The sequence below is a fragment of the Aulostomus chinensis genome, chromosome 21 (genome assembly GCF_037954235.1).
Source record: "Aulostomus chinensis isolate RoL2024-O1b breed Wild chromosome 21, RoL_Achi_v1.0, whole genome shotgun sequence".
NCBI classification, from domain to species: domain Eukaryota; kingdom Metazoa; phylum Chordata; class Actinopteri; order Syngnathiformes; family Aulostomidae; genus Aulostomus; species Aulostomus chinensis.
In genome coordinates, this window is record NC_141340.1 from 19,693,397 (window position 1) to 19,717,130 (window position 23,734).

The window sequence follows — 23,734 nt, forward strand, 5'->3', positions numbered from 1 at the left end:
GGGAAAGGGGGCGGCTTGTTTACATTTGCAACCAATGAGAAGTCAGATGATTGAGTGACACCGTTTTTAGCCTATCATTTTTAACCACTCTCACACCATTGGACGATAGGCTGCGTTGCGTTCAAATGCAACGCCAAAAAAAGAGGACGTCCTGATGGACAAGGCATCTCAGTTCTGGACTGCCCTGCCTAAATCCGGATGTATGGCCGGTCTCCTGCTGGCTCAGCTTCACCTGGCCCTGCTCTGTAGTGGAGAGAGTGTGTAAACGGTAACATTACCAAGCGCCTCCAACAGGCTACCTTCAGTGTCGAATGGAATCTCCACTGTACGTACTCACTAACCTTTGTGAGAGGTAAAATAGTTGTTGAAAATATCAATTGGATTTGATTGGCCACAGTTCACCAATGCTTGTCAAAATTCCACCAGTGATGGTTGTGGTTCTGTGCCAGAGAGGCAACGACAGCCACGAACTGTGCAGTGGGCCGACATGAATTCGGATGACTACCCGAGCGTCATTTAAGGTTTTCTTTATTACCACTGAACATTTCTGTAGAATGAGATGTAGTCGGACACAGTCCGTCACACAGCAGCATAAACAGATAATAATCATTTAGAACAGAAAATCAGTAACAGGATAGAAAAAGAACACGAATGAAGGATAGAGGATAGTGCAGTGAGTCCAGTGGTGATGTAGGCTTGCGAATTGAATGTCCATCACAAGTAAAGTGCAGGATGAGAGGTGCAACATGCAACAACAGTCGGGCTCAGGCTGCCATCAGAGCTTTCACAGCCCTGGGGAAGAAGCTGTTTCCCAGTTTTTCTGTCCGTGCCCTCATGACCCTGAGCCTGTCAGAGGGAAGGGGGGTCAAAAAGACCTTGTTCAGGGTGTGTCCAGTCAGACTCGATTTTTCCAGCTCTGTTTTCCAGCCAGGCGGAGTCGATCTGATGCCAGGGTGTGAGAGGGGTGCAGCCTTGATGCTTCGCTGCAGGTGTGTCCTCTCCTCTGAGGTTCAGCTGGAGAACCACACGCTGCATCCACAGCTCAGGACACTCTCGATGGTGCACTGGTAGAAGTTTGTGAGGAGTTTGTGAGGTAGGCCGGTTTTCCTGAGGGTCGGCAGAAAAAAAGAGTCTCCGCTGGGCCTTCTTCACCAGCTCCCTGGTGTTCACTCCCCACGTCAGCAGGCTCAGGAACATCTATTCTGTCCTGTAAACATCTATTCTGTCCTGTAAACATCTATTCTGTTCTGTAAATATCGATTCTGTTCTGTAAATATCGATTCTGTTCTGTAAATATCGATTCTGTTCAGTAAACATATTTTTTGTTGAGTAAACATCTATTCTGTTCTGTGAATATCTATCGTGTTCTCAACTCTCTATTATGCTATCTCTTGCTATCCCGGGACTTGAGTTCAATTTTCGTACCACCAACATGGAAATGTGAGAGGCATGACAATCAAGATCCTTGAGTCCTTGAGTCCTTGAATCCTTGGTGTTTGCTTGATGATGGGAACACTCTTCACCATATAGTAGTGATTTCAATAAAATACTCGTGTTCCTCCTTTTATTTCACTTCTCGGATAGCTCACTTGAAAACTCTTAAGTTCCTGATAAAGGACACTGGAAGAATAGCGACAGCCATGTTCTCTTTCTCTGTCTCTTTCTGAATCAGCAGCGTGTGAAGTACAATCCATGCAGTTCAGTCGGGGGTGGTTGCTCCGGCTTGATGAGGGTGGAGATTCAGTGAGGGGAAGTGGGAGGAGGGCCAGCGAGTCGTGGCTGCCTGTCGGGAAGAGCGGCTGCATAGATTACCCATAATTCCTTGCTGCTGCCTGATTACGTTTGCAAAACTCAAAGAAAGTATTTTCAAGCGCTTAAAGATGAATTATAATAACCAAACACCTCAAATTTCTATGTAGCTGTGATGTCTATATATTTATCTCAGCAGATTAAGTCGTTTATTTGAGTTTGAGTTTACAACACCCTGACTTAGGTTGCTTGTGCATTCATGGACATTATATATGGCTGTGGCGACAGAGAAGAACCGTGTTGCTTCTGTAACACATATACTAAAATTGGAACGATACAGAGAAGATTAGCATGGCCCCTGGCGCAAAGGAAGCGGCCCATTCTTCTCGATAGGCCGGGCGGGCCGACGGGCCGCCGGGGCGCCGGAGACGGGCCTCCCGCGCGTCGCCGCCCCCCTCCGCGGAAGAACGGCGCCGGCGCCGCCCGGATCGGCCGCCCGGGCCCCGAGAACGGGCGAGCCGGGGTACATTTTGGAACGCAACGGCCCGGGCGGCCTCCCCATTGGCCGGTCGCCCAGGAAGGAGCGGGGCCAATGGCAGCGCCGTTATTCAAATTAGCCACGCGCCGGCTCGGGGAGGGCTAGGCTCGTCTCGTCGTTCGCGGCGGTGACCGAGGGAGGCGCAGTTTGTCGCTTTTCCTTCCACCGTTGAAGACGAGATGTTTTAGTTGTATTTATGAATATTATCATGATTTAGAAGTGCTGAAGAAAGACTTTTTATGTTTGCTTCTTTACCCATCCATCCATCCATCCATCTATCTAACTACATGGATTCATGTTGTAAATGTTTGTGTTGTAAAGAAATACAAACCAACTGTCACAGCAAGCAAGACAAAAAACAACAACAACAACAGGGTTTTGCCAACACCAACACGTTTTATTTCAAAACAATAAAAAGGATGGAAGCGCAACCAGTGAGTGCCTCAGATGTTCTCTGTCCGGCCGGCTCTTTTCCTAGCCAGCCAGAGGTCAGGGTGCAGTCCCTCTGACAGGGCACAGAATTTTTCAGTGGTTCTGCCAGCGCCGCCGAAGGAACTGTGCCCGTAGTCTTTCCTGAGCGGCAGACCACAGAGCTGGCAGATGTGAGTCTCGTGGGGCTTGTGGGTGTTTCGGGCGGGGCCCCCACCCTCCCCCTCCTCCTCCTTCCTGACGCGCCAGGAGGTGGTTCTGGGGACGGACGGCGCGCTTCTCTCCCACTCTTCTTGTTGCCACTGCTCAGCCGTCCTCTGCCCCCCGTCCGCCATGGGGCAGAAGAAGCTCCCCCGGTAGAAGGCGTGGTCAGAGTTGAAGTGCTGCGGTTGCCCGCAGATGCAGCAGGGGTTCCCCGGAGCCATGTCCGGGTCGGTCGTGGCGAGGAGCTCCGTGTCCTTCTCCTCCTTCTTCTTCCTCCTGTACAGGGTCACCCTGCTGGGGAGCCTGACGGACGGGGAGGGGGAGGAGGGTGGAGGGTGGAGAGGCAAGCTCCGGCGGCGGCGGCGGCTGGCTGGATGCGGAGGCGGTGGCGGTGGCGGCTGAAGGTTGCGTCCGTAGCCGCTTGCCGCTCTTGGGCAGCTGCCCCCTGCTGCCGCTTGCGGCGTCTCCTTCCTCTCCTGTCCCTGGCTGGCTCTGTGTGTCAGAGGAGGTGAACCCTGCAAAAAAACACACGCGTATGAAGAATATTCCACGCGGACTGACACGCGCAGCAGGCCGTGGACACACACCTGGATCACAGTCCTCCTCCTCTTCCTGCTCCTCCAGGTGTTTGGCCTTGAAGAGACGCTTCCCAGGCTCCATCGCGAAGGCTAATGAAGAGAGCAGAGGTGGTTGAGGCTGTTTTTAAAAGACTTTACTCTGGGCTCGTCTACCTGCTCACCTTTGACCAATCATCGGCCTCCCTCCTGTGGAACCTCGCACGACAGAAAATGCACTCTATGTCACACACAGCGCCTGCCTCATTCATTCGTTCATTCATTCAAGTATAATGAGCAATGTATATTCATCAACAGATAAAAAATATAAATATATATATAAATAAATAGCGGGCTGCATGGTGGTGCAGTGGTCGGTACTGTGGCCTCACAGCAAGAAGGTTCCGGGTTCGAGTCCCGGCTCGGGCACGGGATCTTTCTGGGTGAGTCTCCATGTTCTCCCCGTGTCTGCGTGGGTTCTCTCTGGTACTCCAGCTTCCTCCCACAGTCCAAAAACATGCAATTGGGGACTAGGCTGATTGAATACTCTAAATTGACCGTAGGTATAGGCTCCAGCCGACATAAATACGTGGTGTTTATTGCTTCAAGAAGGACGTTTGCATGGAAGCGATAACAAGTCTCATTTTTTCCATTCCTTCATTCATTCATTCAAACGGACAGTACAAAGTGTGCTAGCAGAAGCCGCAAAGCTCCGAACAGTACAGTACGCCAAGTAGTCCGTCATTCGGTGTGAAAAAGTGCAAACAGTCGCAAGAAATATCAAGGACAAGACACCCCAAAGTCCGTCATTCGGCGTGGTAAAGTTTTTCCAAAGTTTCTGGTCTTTATAGCGCGAGGAAGAGCGCAGCGAGACTTACCTGACGGAGTCGCAGAAGAACAGTGACGGAAAAGGCCGAGCGCACCAGCCAAAAGCTAGCCGGATGCCGTCGACCAATCAAATCATCTGCTAGCGAAAGCGAGCCGCCGATTGGCTGGCTGCTAAATTGGACTCTTCGTTGGACTGGAGTGCCGAAGAACGCGATCCCGGAGGCGCAAGGATGACACGCAAATTCGTGAAGCGTTCCTCATTTTCTATTTGGCCTGAGGCGCCATCTTGTGGTAAAATAAAAGCAGTACACTTCTACTACAGTAGACTTCCCTGATTTCTACAGCTCATTTTCTTTGTATTCAATACCAGTTTGTTCTTTTTTAACGATTTATAAAATAATACATCTTACAAACAACACATCCTTCCAACATCAGGGCCTTCTCTCATTCAGTCCACAGTTGTTTGCTTTGCCTGAGGCGCCATCTTGTGGTAAAATAAAAGCAGTACACTTCTACCACAGTAGACTTCTCTGATTTCTACAGCTCATTTTCTTTGTATTCAATACCAGTTTGTTCTTTTTTTAATGATTTATAAAATAATACATCTTACAAACAACACATCCTTCCTACATCAAGGCCTCATCTCATTCAGTCCACAGTTGTTTGCTTTGCCTGAGGCGCCATCTTGTGGTAAAATAAAAGCAGTACACTTCTACCACATTAGACTTCTCTGATTTCTACAGCTCATTTTGTTTGTAGTCAATACCAGTTTGTTCTTTTTTAATAATTTATAAAATAATACATCTTACAAACAACACATCCTTCCAACATCAGGGCCTTCTCTCATTCAGTCCACAGTTGTTTGCTTTGCCTGAGGCGCCATCTTGTGGTAAAATAAAAGCAGTACACTTCTACCACAGTAGACTTCTCTGATTTCTACAGCTCATTTTCTTTGTATTCAATACCAGTTTGTTCTTTTTTAATGATTTATAAAATAATACAGCTTACAAACAACACATCCTTCCTACATCAAGGCCTCATCTCATTCAGTCCACAGTTGTTTGCTTTGCCTGAGGCGCCATCTTGTGGTAAAATAAAAGCAGTACACTTCTACCACATTAGACTTCTCTGATTTCTACAGCTCATTTTGTTTGTAATCAATACCAGTTTGTTCTTTTTTAATAATTTATAAAATAATACATCTTACAAACAACACATCCTTCCAACATCAGGGCCTTCTCTCATTCAGTCCACAGTTGTTTGCTTTGCCTGAGGCGCCATCTTGTGGTAAAATAAAAGCAGTAGATTTCTACCACAGTAGACTTCTCTGATTTCTACAGCTCATTTTGTTTGTAGTCAATACCAGTTTGTTCTTTTTTAATGATTTATAAAACAATACATCTTACAAACAACACGTCCTTCTGACATCAAGGCCTTCTCTCATTCAGTCCACAGTTGTTTGCTTTGCTTGAGGCGCCATCTTGTGGTTAAATAATAGCACAACACTCCTGGAAAAAGACAACAAATCAATACAAAAAACCCCCTGCAAATTCAATAATCATGATTTGAATCACAATGCATCAAAGCTAAATGACTAAACAGCTCTTAGAATTTTTTAACAGCATCCTGAATATAATTGTATAATTTTGTATTGGATCTTGTACTTCTATTAACTTTGTTCTAACGTTTTTGCTTCCTGCTGTTCTAACTTTGCAAAAGCCAATCGGAGGCTTCCCTCCGACCGGGAATAATTTTATTGGTCGGCAGGATATAGACAGGGACAGGCTCGGTGGTGCAGTGGTCAGCACTGTCCCTCACAGCGAGAAGGTCCCGGCCCGGGCACGTGTGGAATTTGCATGTTCTCACTGTGCCTGCGTGGGCTCTCTCTTGGTACTCATGCATGTCTGGGTAAGACATCCAAATTGGAACGAGGCTAATTGAATACTTTAAAATGACCGTGTGAGTGTGAATGGTTGTCTGTCTATATCTACTGGAGCTGTCCAGCGCTAGAAATACACTGTAGACATCCCCCTCCATGCAGCAGTAAATGTGCGAGTGCTTGGCGTTGTGTCCGTGTGCGTGTCAGCTGCGCGGGCCAGTTATTCAGCGAATTACTACACCCCCTGCCAGTAGAGGGCTCCATGTAATTACTGCTGCAAATAGGAAACCACAGCTGCGTGAAGCCGGCTCGAGGAAGCGGAGCTGTCTCGGAGAAACGGCAAAAAGCAAAGACGTAGCGGGACACTACCAAAACTGTCGCAATTTTTTACTTTCTCTGAGACAAAACAGCTTGAAAAAATGTCAGCGAGCAGCCCCACCCTAAGGAGCCAGAGCTTGTTACGGCAGAGTGGGCAGACTCGGAGCTGAGTTCCAGCGGGCTAGCTCAACAAGTTACCTCAGAACCAAGTGCCGCAAGCCCAGTGGTGGAGGAGCAAAGCGCTGATGCTCAAAATGAAAATTTGGTGAGTCCGCGGCCTGACAGCCCTCCATCTCCCCCAACTACGAATGAATTGGGACTGGATGATGACCCGGCACTTTTGCCAAAAAAATATCAGTGACAGCGAGCGATGGCTGATAGTGTTGAGAGGACCTGTTCAAATCAAAACCGACTTCCCTAAAAAACACAGACAGTCGGAGGTTCACATGTAGTAACTACTATACATTCATGGAGAGTGGAGGGAAGATCCATAGGTCCTGGCTTGTTTGCAGCAAAGCAAAGGACTTAGTTCTCTGCTTTTGTTGCCGGTTGTTTGGAGATGGGAGCATGCGTTCACAGCTGAGTTCCAGTGGTTTTAATAACTGAAACAATCTCCAGGCTAACCTCAAGGCACATGAAAGGTCCCCTGAACACATTAAATGCATGGAAGGCTGGCACACACTGAGAAATCATCTAAAGTCTGGCACAGCAATTGACCGTTAATCTCAATAATGCTGAAATTGTTAGGTGGAAGGAAATTCTGCACAGATTACTTGCCATCGTCAACTACCTACCTGAACGTAACCTTGCATTTCGAGGCCACAGAGAAAAATTATACGAGCATAGCAATGCCAATTTCTTGGGTCAAGTGGAGCTTATGGCCAAATTTGACCCAATGATGAAGGAACACCTGAGGAGGATTGAGGAGAAAGAGCTGGCTGAGACATACCTAAGTAAGACTATACAGAACAAATGAATTGGCCTTGTGGCACAGTGCACCACTAAAGCCATAGTGTACAGAGTGAGGAGGGCCAAGCACTACGCAGTCATCATAGACTGCACTCCTGATGTCAGCCACAATGAGCAGCTGTCAGTAGTTTTAAGAATTGTCAACTGTGAGCTGACAAAGGGAGTGTCCATTCATGAGCACTTTGTGGGATTTCTTGTTGCTGAGGACACCGCTGGCAAGGGCCTGCTAAACCTATTTTTAGGACACCTGGAAACTCTGAACCTGGATCTTTGTGACCTCCGTGGCCAGTCCGATGACAACGGCAGCAATATGCAAGGAAAGACGCAGGGGGTCCAGGCAAGGGTCCTAGGACGAAACAACAAAGCACTGTGTGTCCCGTGTGGCAGTGACACATTAAACCTGGTGGTTGGAGATGCTGCCAAGTCTTCTGTCGTATCTTTAGGGTATTTTGGATTATTGCAGAGGCTTTATAATTTGTTTAGTAGCTCTGTTCACCGCTGGACAATTCTCCAGAAAAACGTTAAAGACTTGTCCATCAAGGCTTTGTCCACAACAAGATGGGAGTGCCGGGTGGATGCAGTGCGCTACCAGCTTCCTGAAATTTGTGGATGCATTGGCGGCTCTGAAAGATCATGCAAAGGAGAAGAAGGATCCAGAATGTGTCTCCAGCGCTAAAAGCATCATGGAAAACATGATGAAATGGCCTTTCATGGTGAGTACTGTTCTATGGTACAATGTGTTGAACCACATTAACAGAGTCAGTAAAATCTTGCAGAGCCCCAGTGTTTCAACTGAGACGGTAAGGAGAGCGATCATGGCTGTGGCAGACTATCTTGAGGAATTTCCGGACTCTGCATGCCAGAGAGATAAAGGAGAAGATGGAGGTGGAGATGAGCTGGCCTGAGGTACGACAGATAAGGACCAAAAGGAGGTCAAGCGGTGTACAGCTGCCCTCCAGAGGAGTGCCGGCCAGACAGGTGGGGGTCAGGGAGAGGGGCACCTGACGGAATTTGGGCAGCGGGTGCCCGTCTGCCGGCTCTGAGTCATCCTCCAGGACCAGCGACATTCGGGCCAGCCCGTCGTCCCCCGGCCTCAGCTCCAGCACCAGGCCAACAAGCGGCGGACGGTCCTCCGACCCACCCGGACCCAGCGGCGCATCCTCCAGCCCACACGGACCCAGCGGCGCATCCTCCGGCCCACACGGATCCAGTGGGAGGGTCGTCACACAGGAACTGAAATTCTGGCGTAGCGGATGGCTGCCTGGCCGGGATCGGCGTCCATCCCTCCAGCCTCTGCGTATAGATGGTCTGCACATGGATGGAGTGTAAACCCTTACCATGAACGTAAGCGTACTCCTCATGGAGGGGAGCGCCAGTCGCAGCTTCTCACAAATTTGCAGAAAGATGGCCCGCGGTAGCCGGAACCGGCTCATCAGCCACTCGTCAGAATTGTGGTGCAAGTCCTCCCTGAAGTGTCGCTCCCATCTTATTGCACCGTTTGCCACATCCTCCAACAGCGCAAGTACTGCTATTGTTGAAACTTGCACATTCAGCACAATGGTGAAGGCTCTTTTATAGCCGCTTACATAATTCCAACAGGTGTTTGTTTTTGTGTTTGTGTTGATGGCTTTTTTGTGCCTGATGTATATGCGGTTGTCAAATAATGTCAGTTACCAAACACCGCCACAGGGTGTCGCCAACCGAGCAAAGTGCAGTTAACGCAAGAATCGGCTTTGGCTATGGCACCTCTGGAGTCGGCGTGAAACAGCGGAAGAATCAACAAACGTTTCGCGTTCACATTCAGCACAATCGTGAAGGCTCTTTTATAGCCGCTTCCATAATGCCAACAGGTGTTTGTTTTTGTGTTTGTGTTGATGGCTATGTGCAATGCAAATTGAGTGCCGTATTTGAAGCTGTCTCGTGGATGCAATCATGTTTGGTGCTGTGTCGGTCACAAGACACCTTACTTTATTGGTAATGACCCAGTCCTCCATCATGCCCCTTTTAACTTGGGCCAAATTGTCAGCAGTGTGACTTTGTGGAAAGTATTGCACTCCCAAGACAGATTTACACAACTGCAAATTCCAATTCATGTAGTGACAGGTAAGAGCCAAGTAAGCCTCCATGTTCACAGATGTCCACATGTCAGCCGTTATATGTTCCGTTCCTCCTCACACCTTTTGGCCACCATGTGTTTGATGATCTGAAAATGACACCAAGTAAAACCAAAAGCAAATCAATATATTTCAATGAAAGATTTAATGAACTGATATATAAACTAATACTTCTGAAAATTTCCACATGCCTTTCTGGTGGGCAAAACATATGAGTGTTCAAGGACCTGAACCAGTTCCCTGAACCCTTCATTCTCCATAATGCTGAGGGGCTGGCAGTCCTTCAGTATCAAATTCAGTAGAGCCTCATCCAGCATCTGCTTCCTGGAAGCTTTATGGGTAAAAATTAAGTAAAGAATAAATAAATATATGAAATATAAGTTTGAATTGATCTGAGAGCACAGACAGCTGATCTGCTGTTATGAGTTAGTGAAAGGGGGTGGGATTATAGAGATTTATACTTCCTCCCACTCCTTTTCAAAGTGTGAGAAGAAGATCCTTGTTTTCATTCTGTTAGATGTTGAATTTTTTTCTTGTACTTTCGTTTTCTTCTTGCATTGTTGAAATAAATTAATTCAAAAGGAAGTAATTATCAATAAAGCAACTATGAACAAGTTGTACAATGGCTGTATACCTGAGTTTGTCCAGCGTGTATCTGGGACCTCATTCTCATGCCTGGCCCTGTAATGCCTCAGCATTGAGGAGGTGCTTTTATTGAGATACGACAGTTCTGTCAAACAAATGTGACATTTAACCTGCAGAAAATAATGTGAAAATATGCGTCATCATCCATCCATCGTCTTCCGCTTATTCCTACATTAAGGGTCACGGGGGGGCTGGAGCCTATCCCAGCGTCAATGGGCAAGAGGTGGGGTTCACCCTGGACATGTCGCCAGTCCATTGCAGGGCCAACATACAGAGACGAACAACCATTCACACTCACAGTCACACCTACGGTCATTTTATAGTATTTCAGTTAGCCTCATCCCCAATTGCATGTCTTTGGATGGTGGGTAGAAGAGTATCTGGAGAGAACCCACGCAGGCACAGGAGAACGTGCAAAGTCCACACAGAAAGATCCTGTGCACGAGCTGGGACTCGAATCCGGAACCTTCTTGCTGTGAGGCCACAGTGCTAACCACTGCACCACTGTGCAGTTCAGTGTCATGATATTAAAACAAATACCTTTTTTCCGATATGAGATCAAAATGGTCCCACACGGCGGAAACTTTTCATTTAGCTTGAGGTTAATCCATAATTCTTGCTGAGTGAGTTTGATGGTGAACCCAACCGCAAAAGATTTAAGATTCTTTTGGCAGATGCATCCCGTTGACAGATGCGCTTCCTTATAAACACAGTTTGGCGTGTTAGAGTCAGTTCAAAACAGCAGCTGTATCGTTCACTTTGTCGGCATCCTCCTCCACTTTATCCGGTGGGTCCGGGTCGCGGGGGCAGGAGCTTCAGCAAGGAAGCCCAGACTGTCCTCTCCCCAGCCACTTCCACCAGCTCTTCCAGGGGAATCCCGAGGCGTACCTGGGTCAGCCAAGAGATATAATCCCTCCAGCATGTCCTGGGTTGGCTTTGAGGCCTCCTCCTGGTTGGGCATGCCTGGAAAACCTCCCGAGGGAGGCGTCCAGGAGGCATCCTCACCAGATGCCCAAACCACCTCGACTGACTCCTCTTGACATGGAGGAGCAGCGGCTCTACTCTGAGCCCCTCCCGAATGACTGAGCTTCTCACCCTATCTCTAAGAGAGAGCCCAGCCACCCTGCGGAGGAAACTCATTTCGGCCGCTTATATTTGCAATCTCGTTTTTTCAGTCATTACCCAGAGCTCATGACCATAGGTGAGGGTTGGAACTTAGATTGACCAGTAAATTGAGAGCCTCACCTTCTGGCTAAGCTCCCTCTTCACCACAACATACTGGTTTAGCGCCCGCATCATTGCGGATGCCGGCCCAATCCACCTGTCAATCTCCCACTCCATCCTACCCTCACTCGTGAACAAGACCCTGAGATACTTAAACTCCTTCACCTGAGGCAGGACATCCCCTCTGACCTGGAGTGGGCAAACCACCCTTTTCCGGCTGAGGACCATGGCCTTAGACTTGGAGGTGCTGATTCTCATCCCAGCTGCTTCACATTCGGCTGTGAACTGTCCCAGCAAGGCCTGGAAGTCGTGGCCTGATGGAGCCAAGAGGACCATGTCATCCACAAAAAGCAGAGACAACACCCTCCCGCCACCAAACTCGACCTCCTCCACCACACGGCTGTGCCTAGAAATTCTGTCCATAAAGGTTATGAACAGAACCAATGACAAAGGGCATCATTTGCAAAGTCCAACCCTCATTGGGAACAAGTCCGACTTACTGCCGGCAACGCGGACCAGACTCTCACTTCTCCGGTAGGAAGACTGAATGGCCCTTTGTATGGGGCCATCCACCCCATACTCCCGGAGTACCCCCCACAGGGTGTTCCTGGGAACACGGTTGTAAACCTTCTCTCTGTTAGTTGCTTTCTCATCCCTGTTTTCTGATACTCCCTCTAATACCCATCTAGTGCAGCATGATATTGATGTTGGAGGGGCGGAGCCAATTCGCCAGACGTTCTACCGTGTCCCACTGGAAATGCGGCGCCGTCTGGACGCTGAGGTTCAGTTTATGATCAATAATGGGTTGGTGGTGCCTTCAAACTCCAGTTGGGCCTCTTCATGTGTACTGGGAGGAAAACCAGACATGACTGACAGGTTTTGCACAGATTACCGAAAAGTGAACGCTGTGACCAAGCCTGACTCCTTTCCTTTAATGAGAATGGAGGATTGTTTAGATGCAGTGGGATCTGCCAGATTTGTGAGGAAATTCTGTCTGCTAAAAGGCTACTGGCAGGTCCCACTGACCCCCTGGGCCCAAGAGATCTCAGCAGTCATCACACCATCTCGCCTGTACTCCTACAAGGTTATGAGTTTGGAGTTACGGAATGCCCTGGCGACTTTTCAGTGCCTGATGAATGGGGTAGGAGCAGGGCTGGAGGGTATTGCCGTCTACCTAGATGATGTCATGGTCTACAGCGATACTTGGGAGCAGAGGGGTCAGAGTGAGCTTGTGTCCTCCCCTCTCCCTTTAGTTTCTCTTCACCCTGTTCCATCTAACTTGTCTTTCCTCCTTAAAGGTGCTCTCCCATTACCAGGAGTTGCTGGAGGTTGGGCAGTGGTGGATGGAGGTGGCTGGGGGGAGGACCAGCAGGGTGGAGCATGACCCCTAATGGACCACGAGTTCTTTCAAGAACATGCTGTGGGTGACCTTGTAGTTTTCATGGTGTTCATGGTGTAATGGTCGTATTGTAAGCCCTATGTAGGCCAGAGGCCACGGTGTTGGGCCTCTTTTTGAAGGTGTTTCCCTGGTGCCTGGCTCATTTTTGCTTTCCAGGTCAGGACCCGACCAGGTGCACAGGGTTGGATCGGATTGCCTGAGAGAGTATATGAGGAGAAGATTCTGGGGCCGCAACTCTCTCTCCACCCTGCCTGAGAGGACAGCTGCCAGCAGTTTTTCTTAGTTGTGTTTTGGTTCATTTGCACATTTCTTCATGCACCAGTCCATATCATATCATACATAGTTAGTTGCACTTATACTGACCCTCAGTTTCCTTTGTGATTGAGGGCCTTGTTTTTAATGAATGTGTGGAAATGATCTAGTTTGTAGTCTCCCCTTTGTTGTGGCCTGCCGTGAGCCAGGTGGTCATAACAGAATAGTGAATGCTTGTCTGTCTCTATGTGTTGGCCCTGCCGTGGACTGGCGACCTGTCCAGGCTGAACCCCGCCTCTCGCCCAAAAGCCACTATGATAAGCTCCAGCCCCCACTGTGACCCTTAACAGGAGAAGTGGTAGAAAATGGATGGCTGGATGATTTGTTTTTCCTTCAAGTATTAGACATGTGACAAGCAAATGAGAGATAGGATTTTTTTTTTTTAGAAGTGTTATATGCAAAAGTAACATGCTTTACATATGTGTCCCATTCATCCTCATGGGAAAGCAACATCTTGGCTGGTTAGTCAATCAAAGTCCTGTTGTGACACTCCACCATGCCATCAGATTTGGGGTTACAGGCAGTGGTGCGCATCTTCTTTATCCCCAGCCACTGGCAGAGACTCTGAATCACCTCTGTTTCACACTGATCTGTCTGTATGCAGGATTTCTGGAACACCATGCACCAACACATAATCCTCAAACAAACGGCGTGCAACCGTGTGAGGCCATCAGATTTGGCAAAGCATGCAGGGCAACAAACTTAGTAGTCTTCCACAACTAAAATATACCTGTTTCCCCGAGAAGTCACGGGGAGCTCCAGGATGTCTGCTGCCACTCTGCAGGGGGTTGGGTGACCTGGGACCCCTCCATGGGAGCCCTGGGCCCAGGAATAGGGCACCTGCAAGTCTGGCAAGCTCTGCATTGCTCAAACCACTGTCGTACAGTGTGTCTATCAACATGAAGGGCCAGTAACATGATTGTTGGGCCTTTTCCCACATGCGTTTAGCAGAGACGTGCACTGCAGCCGGTCCTCCATGCAACCGCTGAATGAGCTCTGGCAACAAAGGAGCTGGAACCACCACTGAAATTTGCCTCACCCAGTCAGATATCTGCCTAAAGCTGGTGGAATGGACAATGGGCTGAGGGAGGACTCTGTGGGAATGGGGACTGGACAGTCTCGCAGGGGGCATATTGTGCAACCTCCTGCCCATCTTTAGGACTTTGTCATGTTTTGAAGTTGCTGTGTTGGAGAATGTGTGAAGCTTGATGTAAAGCTTATCTATAGACTGCTCAAAAAAAATAAAGGGAACACTAAAGAAACACATCCTAGATCCGAATGAAACATTCTTATTCCATACTTTGTTCTTTACATAGTTGAATGTGCTGACAACAAAATCACACAAAAATTACCAATGGAAATCAAATTTATTAACACATGGAGGTCTGAATTTGGAGTCACTCAAAACTAAAGTGAAAAAACACACGACAGGCTCATCCAACTTTGATGTAATGTCCTTAAAAAAAGTCAAAATGAGGCTTTGTAGTGTGTGTGGCCTCCACGTGCCTGTATGACCTCCCTTCAACTCCTGGGCATGCTCCTGATGAGATGGCAGATGGTCTCCTGAGGGATCTCCTGTCAGACCTGGACTAAAGCATCTCCAACAGTCTGTGGTGCAATGTGACATTGGTAGATGGAGCCAGACATGATGTCTCAGATGTGCTCGATTGGATTCAGGTCTGGGGAACGGGCAGGCCAGTCCAGAGCATAAATGCATGTGTCTTGCAGGAACTGCTGACGCACTCCAGCCACACGAGGTCCTTTTGGAGCAGAATTGAGGATCAAATCTGGGTTCTGGTGTTTCTACTTGGGCTACTTACACCAAACTTTACACACATAATATAATGCCCCAAAACACAAGCCCCAAAGACAGCAGCAGTTGTTGTTTTTTTCATAAAGGAGGTGCACTGTCATTACTACTATATCTCTGGAAGGGGCTTTGGGGTCTTGTGTTTCAGCTCTGTAACTTCTAGATGGCTGAAAATGTCAGAATCCGTCCTCTCACTGACATCAACCATTGGTGTGACTTTTGGTGGCTTCAGCTCAAATGAAACCAGGGAAGCAGGGCCAGACTTTGAGGAGCCCCTTAGGGTTAGTGGACTCCCTGGGACCGTGCTTGGGCCCCTTAGCACCTAGATGGCTGAAATTCCCAGCACATGCTACTCTGGGGCATCATATTATGTGTGTAAAGTTTGGTGTATGTAGCCCAAGTAGAAACACCAGAACCCAGATTTGATCCTCAATTCTGCTCCAAAAGGCTCTCGGAGTGCAGCAGTCACAGACCCTGATTTTGCCCAGTTTCACAAGGGGATAGTTTTTTGTCTTTGAACCTAGGAAGTTGAAATTTTAGTATGTTTTTCTGTCCTCCATAAGGACCGCATCTGTGGTGGTTTGACCCCCCTAAGTCCTTTCTGCTGTCCGTAAAGGGCGTGGCAAAGTCCAGTAAAGTCTATCAATGAAGCATCATAACTGGTCAAAGTTGCTCCAAATGAGATGAGATTTCTGGGAGGAGTTCACACCTCTGCCAGAAACCAATATTTAAAACTTTGAAGCCCCACCTCCTTCCTCAAGCTACTTCCTGTTTGGGAGGGGATTCTAGAATTATTCCACCAGATTATGATTTTATAAATTTTAGAGGCCTCACAGTTCAAATTTCATGTCTGTATCCACTGTAGAGGCCAAATGAGAGCAAAAGAGCCACAGGGTCAAAGGTCAACAGGCCTCATGTCTCAGCCAGGCCTCAAAGGGTTAAGTGAGCCTTTTGGAGCTCCTTTGAAAAAAGGCCTGACACCAATCTTGTTCAGGACAAACATGAAGAAGGATTTTTGGAACATTTTCACATCTTTAAGACCGCCTTGACTCCTTTTTATAGCAGGTGTCACTGAACAGCACAAAGCCTGCTATTTCAGCCATCAGGCCTCATTTCTGATCAATTATTATTGTTTGAAACAAAGCTGAATATCAATTATTTATTTTTATTGTAATCATTTTGAACACCTGAGGAGAGAAACACAATAAAAACATTTGAAAAGGAAGGATCAAGGTGTTGTTGTACTGCAATACCTACTGTACAGCATCAGAGACATTCAGTTATTGATTGCCTGAATGATTGATTTACCCCAGAAGAGGAACAGCTTTGTTGGAGCAGTAAAAATACACATATCGGAACGAAAGAAATTACATTTGAAAAGAAATGACATGACATTACCAGCACAATATATGAAGAACAGTTAGGATAAATTTAACTTGCCAAATAGTTTGGATTACTTTAATTATATCCTTGATTAATCCAGACATCAGTGTGGTTTGTTCCACTCAATAATAAATCTGTAAATATAGCGTGAAATGGTAGAACTAAAAGGCCACCTCTGAGTGCAGGAGTTAGCCTATGTGACGTCCGCAGACCGCGCCATTAGTTTGAATCATTGTTTATATTCTTAATGCTGATTGTTAAATCTATAATGGTTACAAATGGACTTTGTAGGTAGAATAAACATCCTGAAATTAAATGAATTTGTTGATTGTCTTAAGTATTAAAAATTTGTTTTTTTTTTCCTCGGAGTGAGCGATAACTTCCGGATTTTCTCACAGAAGAACTGGGGGTGGGGGGCCGACTTCCCCGGAAGCAGATGTTTGTAATTCCTGGGGCACTAAAATCCATTTCATATTATTTTTATTGAACAGCGAATATTATGGAAATAAAATGTATATTTCTCGCCAGAAATATCCTTCAAATTCTTTTTTAAAAATCAAACCTATCTTGAAATGACGTTCGTCCGTAATGGCGTCTTTAGCAACCAACATAGCAACAGCAGAAACGTGACACTGTCACGACTCTCTTCCGAGAGGTGAAAGATTAATCGTAATAACGAACAAACCAAAGATTAAACACAAGAACTGAGCGAAGATTATGAAAACAAAATGTACCTTTCTCGTTAGAAATGTCATCAGAATGCTTTATTAAATCAAAACTCTCTTGGAATAAGGCACTTTCCTCCGAAAATGACAGGAGCGGCCGCCATGTTTTTTTTTTGAGAGGCCCGCATGAAAGAGTCACATGACCTACCAGCATTCCAATAGAAAAGAATAGGGGGAAAAAAACGTACACATTTCACAATTTTTAGGCCTTTATCATAGAACTGATACGTTTTGACCTGTGGACAAACGGAGCCTTTTTACGTTTTGACATGAGACTGGGTTGGAATTGGATCTAAAAGGCAGGTTGTTGGGTTAACTTGGGAGAAAACTCGACCAAGTGTCCTTGCATCGACCAGGGCAAAACTCTCCAGTGTTTCCTCAGGTAAAAGCAGCTGGTCAGGTGTGTTAAACATTACATTGTGATGAGTTAAAAGACAATCTAATATCATCGATTTTACTTCCGAAGTGGTCTGCAAAGTCTTCACAGAGGGTGTCTGTGGGGGTCTTAAGAGATTTATTAAAATTGGTGTTTGTTAAAAATCAATGGCGTAAAAAAGGAATTTCTGATTGTTTTTATGCTCTGTGATGAGTTTTGAAAAATGGGAAGTTCTTTCCTTTTTGACTCTATCATTATAATTTTTGAGTTCTTGCTGCAGTATTTCAAATTGAACCGTTAGTTTGGTTTTTCTCCATTTTCGCTCTGCACTCCTGCATTTTCTCTTTATGTTTCTGATTTCATCATTATTTCTCCGTGGCGGTAAAGGTTTTGTTTTAATGGTTTTTATTAGAGGTGGAGCCACTGAGTCCAGAGCTGTTTTTAATGAACTGTTCAAATGGTCCACAATAAAATCACAAGGTGAAGGTAAAATTGCAGCAGCAGTGCTCTGTAAAATCTCAATAAAATTTGCAGCCACTTCTAGGTAGCATTTCCTCATTGTTCTCACCGGGGCCTCCAGGTGGTTAAAACTGGTGATGTTAAAATACACACTGTAGTGGTCAGACACAGCCAGGTCGACAACAGAGGACACACCAGTGGAGAGGCCAAAGGTTATGACCAAATCCAGGGTGTTCCCCCCGTTGTGATTTGGCTGTGTGACGTGCTGTTTGAAATCCATACAACTTAAGATATTTAAAAATTCTCTGGACACTAGTCTGAGACTTTGTCCACGTGCAGATTAAAATCACCAGTTATTAAAATCCTGTTGTAGGTTGAGTGTAAGGTTTTTTAAGTAAAGGGTTAATGACAGCCACCTTAAAGGCTTCTGGCACATGACCTGTGACTATGAAAAGACTAATTTGGTTTAATATGGAGTGTTCACTGAGGGGAAGGCATCCTTAAGTAGTCTTCTAGGGATGGGATCCAGCAGACAAGTGGCTGACCTGGAGGAAGTAACTGCAGAAGTTAAGTCTGACATGTCGATGGGGGAGAAGCTGTCCAAGTATGACCCAAGTCTGCAAGGTGCTTCTGTGGGCACTGTAATCTGTGCTTCATTACTGACAATCTTTGTTCTAATATTCACAATCTTTTCAGTAAAGAAAGATAGGAAGTCGTTACTGCTGAGAGTTAGGGAATGCATGGTTTAACAGGACTAAGGTTCTTGGTTAGCCTGACCTCAGTGTTGAAGAGGAACCTGGGGTTGTTCTTATTCTTTTCTATTAGGAAGTAGTAAGCACCTCTAGCATTACTTCTAGCATACTATTAATAAACTATCCTTCCAGGCGTGGTGGTCTTCCTCATGCTGGCTGGAATATGTCTTCCTACAATTCTACAATTCTACAATTTCATTTAGCAGACGCTTTTGTCCAAAGCGACGTACAACACAAGCAAGAATTCAGACTTAAGGAAAAACCCATAGGAAGCGCAAAAGTGCTTCAGTTGTGATTTGGTCTCAGGTATTTCCATCTAGTGGCAGAAGAAGTGTCGCCCCCCCCCCCCCCTATTTTTTTTTTTGACAAACGTACAACATCACACAACACAGTTAGTGCTACATAATCACAAAGTGCTGGGTCTTGGACCCTCTGACTTATTCTACCCCACAGGACAAAAAGGAGAAGAGTCAGGTTAAGTGCCTCGGTGCTCTCTGAACAATTGAGTCTTCAATTGTCTCTTAAAAGTAGAAAGGGACTCAGCAGAACGCACAGAGTTGAGTAGTTCGTTCCACCATTTGGGAACAACAGAAGAGAAGAGTCTGGCAAGAGATTTGGAGCAGCGCTGGGCTGGAAGCACCAGGCGTCTTTCGTATGCAAAGCGTAGTGGGCGAGAAGGAGAGAAGACCTGGATCAGGGATTCCTGGTAGGCTGGAGACGTTCTTGTGATTGTTTTGTGAGCTAAGAGAAGTGCCTTGAATTTGATCCTGGCTGCCACTGGAAGCCAGTGAAGAGAAACCAGCAGTGGGGTGACATGTGCCCTTTTGGGCTGGTTGAAGACCAGATGTGCTGCTGCATTCAGGATCATCTGCAGAGGCTTGAATGAGCATGCAGGGTGGCCTGCCAGAAGAGAGTTGCAGTAGTCAATGCGTGAGATGACAAGAGCCTTTCCTTGCCATGACACTCTGACGGATCTGCCTGTGAGGTAGGACTTGAACCATAACAAGGCAGAACCAGATATGCTGAGCTCAGAGAGTGTGGAGAGGAGAATCTGATGGTTCACCGTGTCGAAGGCAGCAGACAGGTCCAGCAGAAGTAGGACAGAGCACTGACCAGCAGCTCGACCTTGTCTCAGTGACTCGGTGACTGACAGGAGTGCAGTCTCAGTGGAGTGGTCACACCTGAAGCCAGACTGAAAAGAGTCAAGTAGGTTGTTGTTCCGCAGATGTTCAGAGACCTGGTTAAATACTGAGGGCTCCAGTATTTTTTGACAGGAATGGCAGAAGTGATACTGGCCTGTAGTTTTCAACCTGGGCGGGGTTGAGATTAGGCTTTTTGAGCAGTGGGGTGACACGGGCTTGCTTAAAAGTAGCAGGAAAAATGCCAGTTTCCAGGGAGGAATTGACAATGTGTGTGACTGCAGGTTTGATAGTGGGCAAAATGGTCTGCAGGATGCTGGTGGGTATTGGATCGAGAGGACAAGTTGTAGGTTTTAGCTCAGGAGAAGTCTGGAGACCTCATCTTCGCTCAGAGGAGCAAAGGAGAAGAGTGAAGCAGCAGTGGCAGGTTGGTGCTGACTGGACTGGTCAGGCTCAGAGAACTGGTTGCTGATTGCAGCAACCTTTTCAGTAAAAAAGGAGGCAAACATGTCTGAAGTCAGTGCAGTGGAAGGCTGAGCAACTGGAGGAGAAAGCAAGGAGTTAACGCCATAAACAGTTTTCTGGAATCAGAAGTGGCACAATCTTGTTCTGATAGAAGGCTTTCTTAGCGGACTGTAAGCATGAGGTGAAGGAAGCAAGTTTCTGTTTGTATAAGGACAAGTCAGTGGGTTCTTGGGATTTACGCCACTTTCTTTCTGCTGCCCTGAGTCCAGCTCTTTGTTCTCTCAGAACTTCAGAGAGCCATGGACTTGGTTGTTTTTTCTTGGCTGGTTTGGACACCAGGGGGCAGAGTTTGTCCAGAGAGGATGCCAGAGAGGAACAGAGTGTTTTTATAGCCTCATGAACAGAAAGTGAGGAGAAGTGCGAGTGGTCAGGCATGACGGAGTTCACCTCATCAGACAGCTGTGCTGCTTTGAGGGACTTCAGGTTTCTGCGGAAGGAAACCGTCTGTGTGGGTGTCTGCAATTGCGGAAAGGCAGCTGCAAATTTGACCAAGAAATGGTCTGACAGGTGGAGTGGGGTAACTGTGACATCTGTTATGGAGCAGTTACGAGTCAGCAACAAGTCAAGGACTTTACCAGCTTTGTGGGTGGGAGGAGAAGGAGCTAGTTTGAGTGCAAAGGAGGAGATGAGTGCCAGGAAGTCGTTTGCCAGAGTTCTGTCAAGGTGAATGTTCATGTCTCCCATGACAATCAGTGGTGTGCCATCATCAGAGATGTCAGAGAGTAACATGTCCATCTCAGAGACAAAGCCATCCAGATTACCCCCTGGTGGGTGGTACACAACCAGAACATAACCTTTGATGGGAGCAGTGACACTTAAAGCATGATATTCAAATGTTGTCTCGCTGTTCGACGGACGTAGTGCAGAAAAACACCAGTTCTCCGGAATGAGCATGCCAGCACCGCCTCCTCGTCCAGTAGAGCGAGGGGTGTGGCTTAGTGTGGCGGACTCAGAGAGTGCAGCTGGGGTAGCTGTGTTTTCTGGGCGGATCCATGTCTCAGTCAGGGCTGAATGTCTGAGAGTTTCATCAGTGAACTGATGAATTCTGTCTTATTGACTGCAGACTGACAGTTCCAAAGACCAAACGTGACCAAGTGTGGGCTGGGACCATTTTCTGGGAGTGCGGACAGATTTTGCGAATTACGTTTGCGGTAGACTGTGCGTTTTTTCCGATTGCCAACAATGACCGGGATGTGTGTGAGACACATTGTGCGATAAACTTAAGTCAGACAGGCGGCAGCGGTAGTCAGTGTCCTAGCTCGATGGACTCGCGCAGGTAGACTCGCAGGTCTTCCTTTCCAGTTGACTGGTCTTCTGTTTCAGAGCGAACAGGTTTGGTCTGAACAAGGGAGCTGCTGTTTTCTGGTTGATAACCTTCTTTTTCAGGGGAGCTATGGCATCAAGTGTCCCAAGAAAAAGAGCGCTTGTTTGGCATACACGCATCTGTTCTCACTTTTAAAGTCATGGTATCTGTTCATGTGTGCTCCATTCAGAGGACCTTATTAAGGTGGAGTACCTGTTCTCCCAGACAGGCGCCGTGCTGATACTGATGGGGCAGGATTCAGACATGCTGGATGAGTTGGACGAGGGGCAACAGGTGGAAGTACCTGCTGCCGAAAAGCTTCCGGGAGGAGGAGGATGAGGATGAGGATGAGGAAGACACTCTGGGGGACATGGCATTTGCAGACCACATTATGCCTCTACATTTCTTTGGGGGGCCGCATGCCCTCCATGTACTCGCCAGAGGTAGCCTGGCTTCCATTAGGTACCAAAATGAGATTCTCAGACCCATTGTGAGACCATATGCTGGTGCGGTTGGCTCTTGGTTCCTCCCAATGCAAGTCGATGCTAGACCTCGTGTGGCTGGAGCTGGACTCAGTGGCTCCACCTCTAATAAAAACCATTAAAACAAAACCTTTACCGCCACGGAGAAATAATGATGAAATCAGAAACATAAAGAGAAAATGCAGGAGTGCAGAGCGAAAATGGAGAAAAACCAAACTAACGGTTCAATTTGAAATACTGCAGCAAGAACTCAAAAATTATAATGATAGAGTCAAAAAGGAAAGAACTTCCCATTTTTCAAAACTCATCACAGAGCATAAAAACAATCAGAAATTCCTTTTTTACGCCATTGATTTTTAACAAACACCAATTTTAATAAATCTCTTAAGACCCCCACAGACACCCTCTGTGAAGACTTTGCAGACCACTTCGGAAGTAAAATCGATGATATTAGATTGTCTTTTAACTCATCACAATGTAATGTTTAACACACCTGACCAGCTGCTTTTACCTGAGGAAACACTGGAGAGTTTTGCCCTGGTCGATGCAAGGACACTTGGTCGAGTTTTCTCCCAAGTTAACCCAACAACCTGCCTTTTAGATCCAATTCCAACCCAGTCTCATGTCAAAACGTAAAAAGGCTCCGTTTGTCCACAGGTCAAAACGTATCAGTTCTATGATAAAGGCCTAAAAATTGTGAAATGTGTACGTTTTTTTCCCCCTATTCTTTTCTATTGGAATGCTGGTAGGTCATGTGACTCTTTCATGCGGGCCTCTCAAAAAAAAAACATGGCGGCCGCTCCTGTCATTTTCGGAGGAAAGTGCCTTATTCCAAGAGAGTTTTGATTTAATAAAGCATTCTGATGACATTTCTAACGAGAAAGGTACATTTTGTTTTCATAATCTTCGCTCAGTTCTTGTGTTTAATCTTTGGTTTGTTCGTTATTACGATTAATCTTTCACCTCTCGGAAGAGAGTCGTGACAGTGTCACGTTTCTGCTGTTGCTATGTTGGTTGCTAAAGACGCCATTACGGACGAACGTCATTTCAAGATAGGTTTGATTTTTAAAAAAGAATTTGAAGGATATTTCTGGCGAGAAATATACATTTTATTTCCATAATATTCGCTGTTCAATAAAAATAATATGAAATGGATTTTAGTGCCCCAGGAATTACAAACATCTGCTTCCGGGGAAGTCGGCCCCCCACCCCCAGTTCTTCTGTGAGAAAATCCGGAAGTTATCGCTCACTCCGAGGAAAAAAAAAACAAATTTTTAATACTTAAGACAATCAACAAATTCATTTAATTTCAGGATGTTTATTCTACCTACAAAGTCCATTTGTAACCATTATAGATTTAACAATCAGCATTAAGAATATAAACAATGATTCAAACTAATGGCGCGGTCTGCGGACGTCACATAGGCTAACTCCTGCACTCAGAGGTGGCCTTTTAGTTCTACCATTTCACGCTATATTTACAGATTTATTATTGAGTGGAACAAACCACACTGATGTCTGGATTAATCAAGGATATAATTAAAGTAATCCAAACTATTTGGCAAGTTAAATTTATCCTAACTGTTCTTCATATATTGTGCTGGTAATGTCATGTCAT

The 23,734-nt window shown here is 46.4% G+C and overlaps 1 protein-coding gene and 1 pseudogene across 1 annotated transcript; one reads left to right on the forward strand and one right to left on the reverse strand.

Annotated features, from left to right (window-relative positions):
- The first annotated feature begins 2,046 nt into the window (after positions 1–2,046).
- LOC147241988 (U6 spliceosomal RNA) lies at positions 2,047–2,136 on the forward strand (annotated as a pseudogene).
- Positions 2,137–2,717: 581 nt separating this feature from the next.
- Positions 2,718–3,591, reverse strand: LOC147241989 (uncharacterized). The gene is made up of 2 exons (XM_086191906.1): positions 3,508–3,591; positions 2,718–3,435 (listed from the first exon to the last, which is right to left on the reverse strand). Exons 1-2 carry the CDS (start codon positions 3,578–3,580, stop codon positions 3,086–3,088), a joined length of 423 nt encoding a protein of 140 aa, XP_086048032.1. The 5' UTR covers positions 3,581–3,591; the 3' UTR covers positions 2,718–3,085.
- Between the last annotated feature and the right edge of the window lie 20,143 nt (positions 3,592–23,734).

What these genes read in the sequence shown, in the direction of transcription:
- LOC147241989 (XM_086191906.1), bottom strand. Translation starts at nt 3,580, where the DNA reads ATGGAGCCTGGGAAGCGTCTCTTCAAGGCCAAACACCTGGAGGAGCAG. An exon ending in GGAGGAGGACTGTGATCCAG is followed by an intron (nt 3,436 to 3,507) that starts GTGTGTGTCCAC and finishes GTTTTTTTGCAG; the next exon opens with GGTTCACCTCCTCTGACACA.